We start from the raw sequence: 11,112 nt of genomic DNA, 5'->3' as shown, positions 1-11,112 counted from the left end.
TCCTGCGAAGCTCTGGGGTCTGGCGGGGTGGGTCTTGGGGGTCCATAGGCCGAGGCTGGGATGTGGGATGGGGGCTAATGAGGAGCGTCCTGGAGCATGGGCAGATTGTGGAGCTCAAGGTCACTGTGCTCTGTACGCGCCTCCAGGGACTGGGACCCCAAAGCGCGGAGTCCCCCTGACCGATTGGAGGGGAGGGGCTGCGATATGGCCCCAATCGGCAGAGGTTTCTCGGAGTCCAGCTCAGCGGCGCGGCCCCTCTCTGGGCCTCCGGGCCAGATAACCAGGCATAGCATGCGAGGCAGAGGGGGTGCCGACCACCAGCGAGTGGGGGCCCTCCTCCCCTTCCACCCCACCTCCTCTGGGCCGCGTGTCGGGGTGTCTGGCTCGCCGCCGGAGCGGAGGGGGCGCTCTCGGCGCCGACGGGCGGGGCCGGAGCGCGGGGGCGCGCGGCGCGAAGCGAACGCAGGTGCGGCGCGCGCGGGCCGCCAAGGATTGGGGGCCTGGCAGGAGACCGTGCGCTGTGCGGGGCGCGGCGGCCGCGGGCACGCGGCCAGGGAGCGCGCGGGCGGGGAGGCGGCGGAGGCGGCAGAGGAGCTCCGAGCCGCTCCCCGCTCCTCCATGGCGCTACCCGGGTCGCCGGAGCCGCCCCGCGGCGCGCCCCGCAAGGCGCCCAGCCTGCTGGAGATGGGGGCGCTCTGCCTGGATTCGGAGATCATCCTGGGCTTCACCAGCCACCTTCTGCGGCGGCGAGTCAAGGTGAGGGCCGGGCGGTGGGACCCGGCTGGCGGCAGAGGCGCTGTCCCGCGACTTTGCGGCGGGTTTCCTGCCGCTCAGGGTGCCGCGCCGGGAAGAAAGAGCGGGTTCCGAGTAGAGTCCAGTAGCCCCCGCCGGAGACTCGCTGGCTCACTTCCCCTCACTAGTGCTACTCCATTTCCTTCTGCCCTCAGGGCTGCGTCCTGAGCTGGAGGCACTCAGCCTGGGCGGAGAGCGCGGAACAGGGACTCCGGGTCCCACTGCGCGCTTTGCTGGGGTGGGCGAGGCAAGGAGTCAGGGTCTCCTGGCTGAGCCCGAGTCCCTGTGGTGACTCCAGGTCCCGCGCCTACCCGGAGTCTGCGGGCTGTGTCCCGGCCCCCTCCGGGGACCCGGGTGTGGGTGTGAGCTTGTGCTTTCCGAAGTGCCGCAGTGGTGCGCACGACCTAAGTTGCGGGTGTGGCCGGCCGCGGCGTAAGACTGGGGTTCCGCGTCGGTGTGTTCCCGGAGCGCATGTGGGTAGTGAGTGTGTGTGTGGCAGAGCCGCGCTTCCCCGGCCCGGGGTGTGTGTCTGTGTGGCGGGCAAAGCAGTTGAGGACGGTACTGTCTGCAGGCAATGGGGGTGGGGGCGGCATCGGTGGTGTCTGGGGTACCCAGATGCAGAACGGGGCTGATGCCCGTCTTCCTCCAGGAGCCTGCTGCGATGAGTCAGGAGAAGGGACGTGCTTCCGGCCCTCGGGCCGGGTGGAAAGGGACTGGAGGCTCTGGGACGGCAGAGTGAGAATAGGGAGCCCCTGCCCAATTAATTCCCCCCACCTCCACCACGTTTCTGGTCAGAAACGACTCGGAAAGCCAGGGACAGATGATCCACCCCTCTTTTAGGGGGTGCGTGCATGGGTGGGGAGGACTTACCAAGTCAAAGGGAGTTGGGCAAAACGTAATGGACAAGGTAGATTTGAGGGGCTCAGAAGAGGCGGGGAGCAGCTCGAATCTGCGCAAGGGTCTCAGTGTGTGCTCGTGTAGCCGCGAGCCGCGCTCTCCGCCTGGACCACAGCCCGCCCGCCGGCCCTGCTCTGGCTCGGCTCTTTCTGGCCCCCGGGGCGCGTCTCCTCTCCCGGGACGCGTGGCTCCGGGTCTCTCCAGGCTCCGGGTGCGCGGTGGCCAGCAGGGGTCGCTCGCGCCTCGGGAAGGCGGGCGGCCGCGCCCGCTTAGCCTGGCCCGAGTCTCCCGCTGACCCGGAACAGGGATCCAGAATCGCCTGCAGCCTCGGTTAGCGGCGACACTTAAGGCCGGGCTGGAGCGGGAGCAACTGGTCGCCGGAGGGGGGCGGGCGACCTCCCAGCCGGAGACAAACAGGCAATTAATTCCGGAGCTGAGTTCCCATCTGCCAGGCCGGCTGACAACAGGTCCCGCGCACAACCCCCGGGCCAGCCGCGCCACCTCCCCCCACCCCCCGCTTTCTGGGCACACAGTGTGCACACCCACCTTCGTGCACACGCGCGTTTGCAAAGACATGTGTGCCGCTCGCACACTCGCCGAGACACAAATACACGGTCAGCGGCACTGCACGTTCCGGGGAAGAGACCGCGGAGTCCCTCACGGACGCGCAAGTTAGACCCAGAGGGTGGCCAGAGGGTGCACTGGATTTGCAGGAAAAAGCGACTGGGAGTTTGGGGGCTGCGATTCGGCCCCTTCCTCGTTCCACCTCGTTGTGTGACATTGGGCAAGACCTTCCCCGCCGGGGCCTCGGTTTCTCGCCCCTGGAGGGAAGAGTGGGTTGGTGCCTCCCAGGGGACGCGCAGACCCCAGTGTCCCGGCGCGAGAACAGGAAGGCGCATGCGCCAGCGCGTACCTTGTGTTTTAAAGCGGCCCGCGTGCCCCTCCCTGGGGCTGAGACTCGCCTAACAAGTTGGGGTCCTTGGAGTGGGAGGGGCCGCGCCGCTGGGCTGGATCCCTTCCCCACGGCACTGCCACGCGGAGGGCTGGGGCGGGATGGTCCCCGGCGCCCCGCCCCCACCGGCCGGCCCCGCCCCGCCCCCGCCCCGGAACGCGCTAGCCGCCGCCAGCGCGCGCTCTCCGTCACTCGCCCGCCCGCTCCACCAACTTCGGAGCGGCCGCCGGGGCCATGGGGGCGCGCCCGGGCCGAATCACGTAGCCGCGGCGTCCCCGGACCGCCCGCGCCGCCCAAGCTCCCGCCCGGCCCTTCCTGCGTCCCGGCCATGGGCGGCCGCGGCGCCCCGCTGTGCGCGGCGCAATCCCCGGTGAGCGCGCCCGGACCCGGCGAGGGAGTCGGGCGGCGGGGGGCGGCGGGGGGCGGCGGGCGGCGCGGGGCCAGGCCCTAGACGCCGAGATGGTCTCGGGCTGCGCGACGACCCTCAGGGTGGGGGCTGGAGGGAGCGCGGGGCTGCCGGGGCCCCGACCGCGAGGGACTGGAGCCACACCGCCCTGGACGCCAGGCGAGGGTGGCGGCAGGTTCGCGCCCAGAGCTCCGAACTTTGTCGAGTGCGTCAACTCCGGGGACCTTGACGCGCTGAGGTCCGGAGTCACTGATGCTGGGCCTCGGGATGGTGCCGCGGCGGCCTAGGCTCACTGTTCTGTTCCCTTCTGCACCCCCTTCCCGCAGGTGGCCGAGAGCAGCCTGGCCCGGGAGCCGCCGCAGCTCCTGGAGGTCCCTCCCCGCAAGAGACTGCCCGCCGGGCCCGAGCAGGACCCATGTGGCAGCCGCCCTGCGCCCGAGGGCGCCGGGGCAGGCGCAGAGCAGGGCCACTGGGCCAGTGGGGGCGGCTGGTGCCGTCACTGCCACACGAAGCTCTCCGAGCTCAAGCGACAGGCGTGGAAGATGGTCAGCGGGTCCGGGACACCGCTCCGGGTAAGCGACTTTTCCTGGGCCGGCCCCTCGGGGAAGGGCCTGTGCTGGCACTTGGCAGACACCGAAGGTCCTGGAGGGAGTTGAAGTGTCACTGAGTGGTTTCGACCAGTCCCTTCCCCTCTTTGGGACTCAGTTTCCCCGTCTGTAACCGTGTGTATGAGTTGGGGTGGCGGGGTTGGAAGGGGTTTGGGTGGGCGTGTCTGCCCGAGCTGCAGATGTCCCACAGCTGAAACTACGGACTGGTTTGGGAAGGCGGGGCGGGGGACGGAGAGTAAATGGCAGGGACTCCGCCCGAAGCAGGACTGTCGCTGGGTGGCCAAGAGCAAGAGGCTACTTGGTGCGTTGTTGCCCCGGGGGCTCCTGGGCCTCCAGCCAGGCTTCTGGAAATTGTGCACCTGGGGCCGGAGGGCTTGGAGGACCAGAGGGTGGGCCTGCAGCTGTGGGGGAGGGGGTGTCCCTGCCTGCCCCTCCTCCATCAGGACACAGCCTGACTCGCCCACCCTACGCAGTGGCCCCCTCTTTGAGCACTGAGTGGCTGGGCCCTGGGGCTCCCCAGGCTTTGGTCCCAGCTGCCAAGGTGTCTGCCAGGGGCGGGGGCCGCCTCCAGCCAATGGGCTTGCCTGGGTCTTGGAAGGAGCTGGGACCATTGTTCAAGGAACAATGCGCCCTGGAAGTTTGCGAAGCCTGGGAAGGTGGGGGTCTCCAGAGGAAGCCCTTCCGCCTGCCCGCCTGACCTTCAGTCTTTTTGAAGGTGTTCCTGGAAGTCAGAATAATCCCCATTGAATCTAAATATAGCTCTTCAGGGAGGCCGGCGTCTGAGGGTGGGGGGAGACCCTGGGCTCCGAGGGTCCCTCATGTTCCCTGTCTGGGGCAGGTGGGGTGCCTGCGTCTGGTTTCGGCCCTGGGCACTCTCTGTGGCAAAGGGGGGGTCGCACGGCCTGTGCTGCTGTGTAGCTGGACCCAGTCCCCTCTGCTCTGAGCAGGGTGCCGCCTTGCCAAGTTCTGCCCCAGACGGTCTGCATCTGGTGGGAAAGACACCAGCAGACCTCCAGGTGCTCAGGACAAGCTCTCAGGGACCTGTCAGCCACGGGGCCATCTTGCTAACCCATCAGGCGGGGCTGAGACCAGGGAGAGGAGAACCTTGATGACTGAGCTGGGCTCGGCCTGGTGGCCCTGGGCTAGTGGCCAGGTGGTTGCAGGTTGGCAGGGGTCATGAAGGAGAGAGCTGCAGATCACACCAGTCTCTGGTGAATTCGAGGGTCCCTCTAGGGAGGGCCAGTGGTCTTTTCCTGCAGACAGCTCTTCAAGGAAGCCCTGAAGCCACGCCTCTCCCACACCCCCTGGCCTTTCCCAGGTTTGACGTTGGACGCTGGGTTCCCCTCAGTGCCTGGTGGGGACTCACCCCTTCCCCTGCTCCCCCAGCACCCAGAGGCCTGCTCACCCAGCAGACCAGGGTCCAGGCCTCGTTCTGCTCTACAGCCCCCTCCCCCGCCACGCCCACCTTTGTCAGGGGAGCACAGTGCTGCCCAGTCTGCAGGGCGCTGTGCCCCAGGGGAGCAGGCCCCTGTCCTCTACCCAGAAAAGATGGAGACAGGGCCACAGGCACGTGGGGGGCTGGACCTGCAGTCCTGGGACCTTGGCAGGTGTCAGTGGCCTGTGCCACCAGATGGTCCCCAGCATCCTGGCAGACTTGCAGCCTGCCCCAGAGCCCCCTTCAGGGAAGGAGGGGGATAGTGTCGGGACCTCACGCAGCTGCTTCTGCTTTTGGTTTCTGCGGGAGAGCTCTGGGGGGGGGGCAGGGGGCTGCTGTTCTAGGTTTCCCTGGGGACCTTTCCTTGCTTCTCATCATGAGAGGAGCTCCATGAGGACAGCACTTCACAGTTTGCAGAGAAGGTTGCCTGCTTTTTCTGGCTTATTGGGGGCTTGCTGGGCTCCCAGGCTGGGGTGGGGGTGGAGCTGGGGCCTCAGTGTCCTGTGGGGTCTGTGCTGCTTGGCGTTGCCCGCCCTCCTCCCAGCAGACAGGACCCTGCCGGAGGACCTCGGGCAGGTCCGCTGAGAGCTCGGACCCCAGGGGTCATGGGTGTGATGGCTCTTTGGTGGCCAGGGGGTGAGGGGTGTTGGGGTCTGCCCGCCATCAGTTAGCCAGTGCAGGGCCTCGCTGCCCTGTGCCTTCTCCTCGCCATGCCTGCCTAGGTTTCCCCCTCTGGGCAGTGAGGTGACGTGGTCCCCACCCGGGACCCCATTCATGACAGGGCTGTGCCCTGCCCCTTCCTGAGCCCTGCTGCCCTGGAGTGTGGGGGAGGGGACTCACCAAACTGTGGACCCGGCAGGAGGTTCTCTGGCCCCCGTCCGTCCGAGCCTGGTCCTGCTGGGCCAAGGGCTCCATTCTCTCCCCGGGCCCTGTGGTGCTTTGCCCCAGGCCCCCTTTCTGCAGACCCCCAGGCCCCGGTCCCTCCCTTGCTCATCAGGCACAGCCACAGCCTGCGTCACCGGTGCCCCGTGTACTGGCACCTGGCAGCTGCCCTGTCTCCCTCCGACTTCTCGGCACAGAGCTGGCTGCCCACCCCTGCATCCAGGCTCCCACCCTCCGAGCCCGCCCCTTCCCCAGCCTTTTTCAGCCCTTTCACATGCCTTGGCCGCTGTGTGGAGCCTGCACCCCGTGTCCTGCCCCCAGCAGGAGCTCTGCCAGGGCAGCGCCGGCTCAGGGCGCCCGGCCCTGCTCGTGAACAGCTGAGCACCCGGGCCCCTCCTCCCACGCGCCTGCCTTCGCCCGGGACTGCCGGGCTGACCCCAGCCCCCTGCCCTCGTGAGGTAACCCCCCCCTCCATGGAGGATGGCAGTCCCTGCATCCCGGCAGCAGTGGGGGCGGGGATCCTGCCTGGGGATCTGTCACCTGGCCGGGTTATGACATGGGTGACGATTTCTCCAGAGAACTTGATGTTATGACAGTTGACATTCAAGGTGTCAATACAGGCGCTGAATTGATTAGCGCCCCCTCCCCTGGAGGAAAGTGATCAATTCTCATTTAGTTCCTGCAGCCCTCTCACCCAGACAGGGATCTTGTCCCCCCTGCCCCCTCTGATGGTCCCTCTCACTGTGGGGTCCGGGCATTTGTTCCCGTTTCCTACCCAGCCGGACAAGGGGTCTGAAGGCTGCTGGGAGGCAGGGGCTCTGGTCCAGCACTCAGCTTGGTGACATGGCCCGGCTCTAGGGCTGGAGGCCTGGCTGGGGGCTGGCGGCCCTACCAGCTCTCCATTCCCTGGTCACTGCCTCCAGGAAGCCTTCCTGGCCCTCCGTGTCCACAACTCCGGTGTGTGGCGGTGCGGTTCTAGGTCCGCTGTCTGACAGCTGTGACCCAGGGTGGCCGTTGGTGTCCTGGGGTCAGAAGCCCTGTGGCCCGAGCTCCGCAGGCTCCAGGTCCAGGACCACCCCAGCGCCAGGGCCCTGGTGGCTGCCTTGGGGCTCTGGAGGGCGGGGCGCCGGGCCAGCTGGGCCAGGTGCTGGCAGTTCCAGAGGCAGCCAGGGAGGTGTGGAAGGGCCGGCTGCCGGGCAGGCTCCCAGCTGGCGGTGGGCCTGATGACTCAGCCGGGAAGGGATCTGTCGCTGGGGCTCCGAGGCTCCCAGGCCGCTCTGGGGGACTAAACCCAGCTGGGGGGCGGAGGGGGAGGCCCGTTGGGCCCGACTTCCCGTCTAGCCTCTGGGAGACCTCAGCCGGCCCTTCCCCAGCCTCCCGAGATGGATGGTGGACTAGTCAGTCCCCTCTGTTCCCCACATCTAGTGACGGAGTGATGGGCTCCTTGGGGTCATCTTTATCAGTCTGCAGGGTCTGGTTTCAGGGGCCATCCCGGGCAGTGGGGGGTGGGAGTAAGCTGGGCTGATGCCCTCTGGACCCCCATCCGAGCAGAACTGGGGCATGGGGGGCTCCGTGGGGCGGGACAGCCTGAGGCTGTCTGTGGCTTCCCAGTGCTCCGTGGGCAGGCTCCCTGGCCCAGTCCCGCGGCAGCGTCCCAGGCTCTGGCTGTGGGGCGTGGTGGGTGGGCCCAACTGGCACCCGGAGCTGGCGGATTTATGGTCCTGCACCGCCCAGGGCCAGGACGCTCCGCATGCGACATGTCCGGTCTCGGCGGGTGTCCTCCCACTGCCACGTGCGCTCGCCTCTGACCCCATGTTTCCAGGTGGAGTGTGCCGGGCAGCGGCCCTGCCTCGGGCCCTGCTCGGGGGTGTGGGCTGCAGGGTCGGCCCCATCCCAGTCCTCCCCTCCCCCTCTGCCTCCTGGACCGCCCCTCCAGCCCCATCCATGCCTGTGCCTCCTGCACTTGGAGGCACAGCTCTGCTGCCCGAGCCGTGTGGCCTGAGTGTAGGGTCTTGGCCCCCTGAGCCTAGTCTGTACGGGGGTCATGCTCACGGCAGCCAGCACGTCAGGCGGCTCCCATGGGGCGGTGGCCCTGGTGCTCTGAGGGGCCTTGTCAGCCAGCGCAGGGCCGGGGGCTGCCTGGCGGTGGTGAGTCTGGGTGTGTGGTCTCGAGATGGTGCCAAGGGCCCACTTGCCTGGCGTCTGACTTCCCTGCTGGGTGATGGGTGTGGTGGCCTGCTGTGGCCCATGCTCGGGTGAGGAGGAGACCTCCGCACCCACGGAGCTGGACTGAAGCGTGACTGGCTGAGTCCAGGCCGCCGGGAAGCATGCCCAACCCCGCTCTGAGAAGCAGGTGTCCACCCCCACCATCCAGGGCCATCCTGCCAGGCTGGCCTTTAGCCCTCGGGGGCCCCTCCAGTGGCATTGGGCTGAGGACAGGGAGGCCATTGAGGGAGGAGAGGAGGTCTCAGTGACCTGGTGTCTGCCCTGAGCTGCCCAGCCGGCTGGCGCCTGGCACGGGCCTTGGGGACAGGCTCTGGTCAGTGCCGGGTGGGCTGGGCTGTGCCCCTGCCCCCCCTCCCCTGACGGAGAAGGGAGCCTGGGCCAGTATGGGTGTTCAGACCAAAGGGCCCGGAATGGTCTCCGGAGTTCTGGCTGGCGGACAAGGGGCCCCGACTGCGGGTCTCCTGGTCTTTCTGTGGAACCAGCGGGCTGGGCGGGTGGGCAGGGCCTTGGGCTGAATTCCTGGGTGCAGTGCCCTAGGCATCCGAGGGGCCGGCCAGAGCCTGGTGGTTTCCAGGCTGGGAAGCTGAACCCTGATCCTTGGCAGCCCCCAGCGCTGCCAGGCTGCACGCGACATCGGGCGTCCTCAGTGCTGGGCAGCAGGGCCCGAGGGCGGGCTGCCTTCCTGGACCTGTTGTCAACTCCGGAAACGGTGGCTGCTCAGGTCACGGCCCGCACGCTCTGCTGGTGTAGGGGAGGCAGGAGGCGGCAGGGGCGGGGGGGGGGGCACTGCCAGCAAGGACCCCGGCCGCTGCCCATGCGTGCCTGATGCACGCCCCACGCACGTTCCACGTGCACCCACGCCTGACAGCCTGACAGCGTGGCGGCTGGGGACGGGAGCCCCTGGGCTCAGACGTGCCTCCAGGCTGGGCACCTGGTCCAGCCAGGGGGTGATGGGGCCCCTTTCCAAAATGGGGTGATGGGCGCTTGGCTGAGGTTGTTTCACATCTCTGAGGTCTTAGGGCTTCTCTGAGCTGGGGAGCAGACCCCTCCCACCCCCTCCTGTGGTGGCCTCAGAGTGGGGAGAGGTCTGGTCAGCGCTGTCTGGCCCATGGGTGGGCCTGGTGGGCCTCGGCTGGGGGGCATCTCTGGGCGGTGCTGGGGGGGACAGCTTGTCCCTGGTAAAGTCCCTCCGGGCCCCCAGCGCAGGGAAAATGAAAGGATTCCGTAAAGCAACTTAGACACCCCAGAAACACTGTGAAGAATGGGAAGTCATTTTCAAGGCAGAAGGGGGCTCCTTAAAACCCGGGTGGCGTGACGGCCCATGGTGCTAAATTGAATCAAATGAAGAAAAACGTTTTCTAAATGCAAGTAAAATATCTGTTTAATTAGACCACAAAGAAGAAATTAAAAGCAGTATTTTGTAGCAGGGTAATGAGTGAGTGTCTTTTGAAGGTGCCAGGCTCCGGCGGAGCGGGGGTGGGGGAGAGACCAGGCCCTGGGGACGGATGAGGAGGGGTCGGAACCCTTGGGTGTCCCCAGTGGGTGCACTGAGGCCCAGAGAGGCTGTGGGTGGTGTGGAGGCGCTGTCTGCCCTTCCCCCATCCGGGATGTGGCCAGGACAGCCCCTGGGAGAAAGCCCCCTGCCCCTGGAGTCCTGAGTGCTGGGCCAGGGAGCCGTGGGGAGAGCCCAGCTCTGGGTTTGTCCTGCCCAGAGCTTGCTGGACCCCGGCCGGTCAGGCAGACGGGCGAGGTCTCGGCATGTGGCTCTGGGAGGCCCACGTGCAGGGAGTGTCCCAGGCTGCCCGCCTGCCTGGGGGGCGCAGGGTGGGGACCTCAGCCCCTCTGCAGTCTCACGTGGTCGCCCAGGCAGGCCGCTCCTGTCTGGCCTCTGCCATGCTGGGTGTGCAGCCTGAGACAAAGATGGGAGCCCCCCAGCCAGGCTGCTGACAGTGCTGGCGGGGGTTTGGGGGTGGGCAGGGCCCCGGTGTGTCTGGGTCGCGAGAAGGGACGGGGGCTGGGAGCTCCCTGGGCAGGGGACCAGCAGCCCTGGGCTTGTCTTTCCAGGACAGGGTGCTCACCCCCAGGGCTTTGAGGATCAGCAGCCCAGGCCTGGGTGGCCGGCCTCCCTCACAGCTGCTGCCTGAATTCCTGAGGACGCGGCGGGGAGCGGGGCTGGGGGCGGGGGGGGAGGCTTGGGCCGGCGTAGCGGGGGGCTGCTGCGCTGGCTTCCTGCCTCTCCCTCCAGCCCCCGTGCCTGGCTGGCTGTGCTGGGTGCTGGGGCCCGGTCAGCCCCTTCCCGCCTCCCCCTGTGCAGCCCATGCAGGGGCCCAGGGGCTCCCCCAGAGGTCTGAGGTCCCTGAGACAGGCAGCGGCCCCAGAACAATGGGCTCCTGGGCGGAGGGCCCGGCAGGGGGCAGGGCCCAGGTGCCTGTCAAGGAGGGTTAACGGCTCCAGCAGGCACTTCCTTCCCCTCCCAGCCGGCCTGGCCTCCTGCTGAGTGGAAAAAGCTGCGTAATCGGAGCTGGGACCTGGAAAACAGGGAGGGGAGGGACTAAGGGACTAGCTCAGGGGACAGGACATCTGGATTCCATCTGTGGTCTGCGTGCCAACCCAAGTGGGGTTCCAAACATGTCCGTGGGCCCGCCCCTCTGCTGGGCTGCCCAGGGAGGGGCGTTTGCTGACGGGGACCCGGCACGACAGAGGTCCTGGGCCCTCCAGGCCTCCCTGCGTGGCCTGCGTCGGGCAGGCGGCCTTGCATGGCCGGGGTCACCCTTTCGTTCAACCTGGTCTGCCTGGTGTGTGTGGGGACAGGTCTGTGGCTCATGCTGCCCCGAGTATAGGGCGGTGCTGGGGACACAGGCGCAAAGGGACCTCCTGCTCACGCAGGACCAGCCGTGTCCTCTCCCGGCAAGGC

The 11,112-nt window shown here is 67.8% G+C and overlaps 1 protein-coding gene across 1 annotated transcript in view; it reads left to right on the top strand.

Annotated features, from left to right (window-relative positions):
- Nucleotides 1–204: 204 nt before the first annotated feature.
- KIF26A (kinesin family member 26A) overlaps nt 205–11,112 on the top strand; it is a 34,057-nt gene continuing 23,149 nt past the window's right edge. The window contains exons 1-5 of the mRNA XM_090265632.1: nt 205–756; nt 948–1,030; nt 1,091–1,185; nt 1,442–1,527; nt 3,374–3,619. Of these exons, the coding sequence (XP_090121758.1) occupies nt 205–756; nt 948–1,030; nt 1,091–1,185; nt 1,442–1,527; nt 3,374–3,619 (1,062 nt within the window). The remainder of the gene's footprint in view (nt 757–947; nt 1,031–1,090; nt 1,186–1,441; nt 1,528–3,373; nt 3,620–11,112) is intronic.

Source organism: Furipterus horrens, unplaced genomic scaffold, assembly GCF_987537825.1.
Source record: "Furipterus horrens unplaced genomic scaffold, mFurHor1.1.pri manual_scaffold_21, whole genome shotgun sequence".
NCBI classification, from domain to species: domain Eukaryota; kingdom Metazoa; phylum Chordata; class Mammalia; order Chiroptera; family Furipteridae; genus Furipterus; species Furipterus horrens.
The sequence above is the reverse complement of the archived record's forward strand: the minus strand, read 5'-3'. Positions and strand labels throughout refer to the sequence as shown.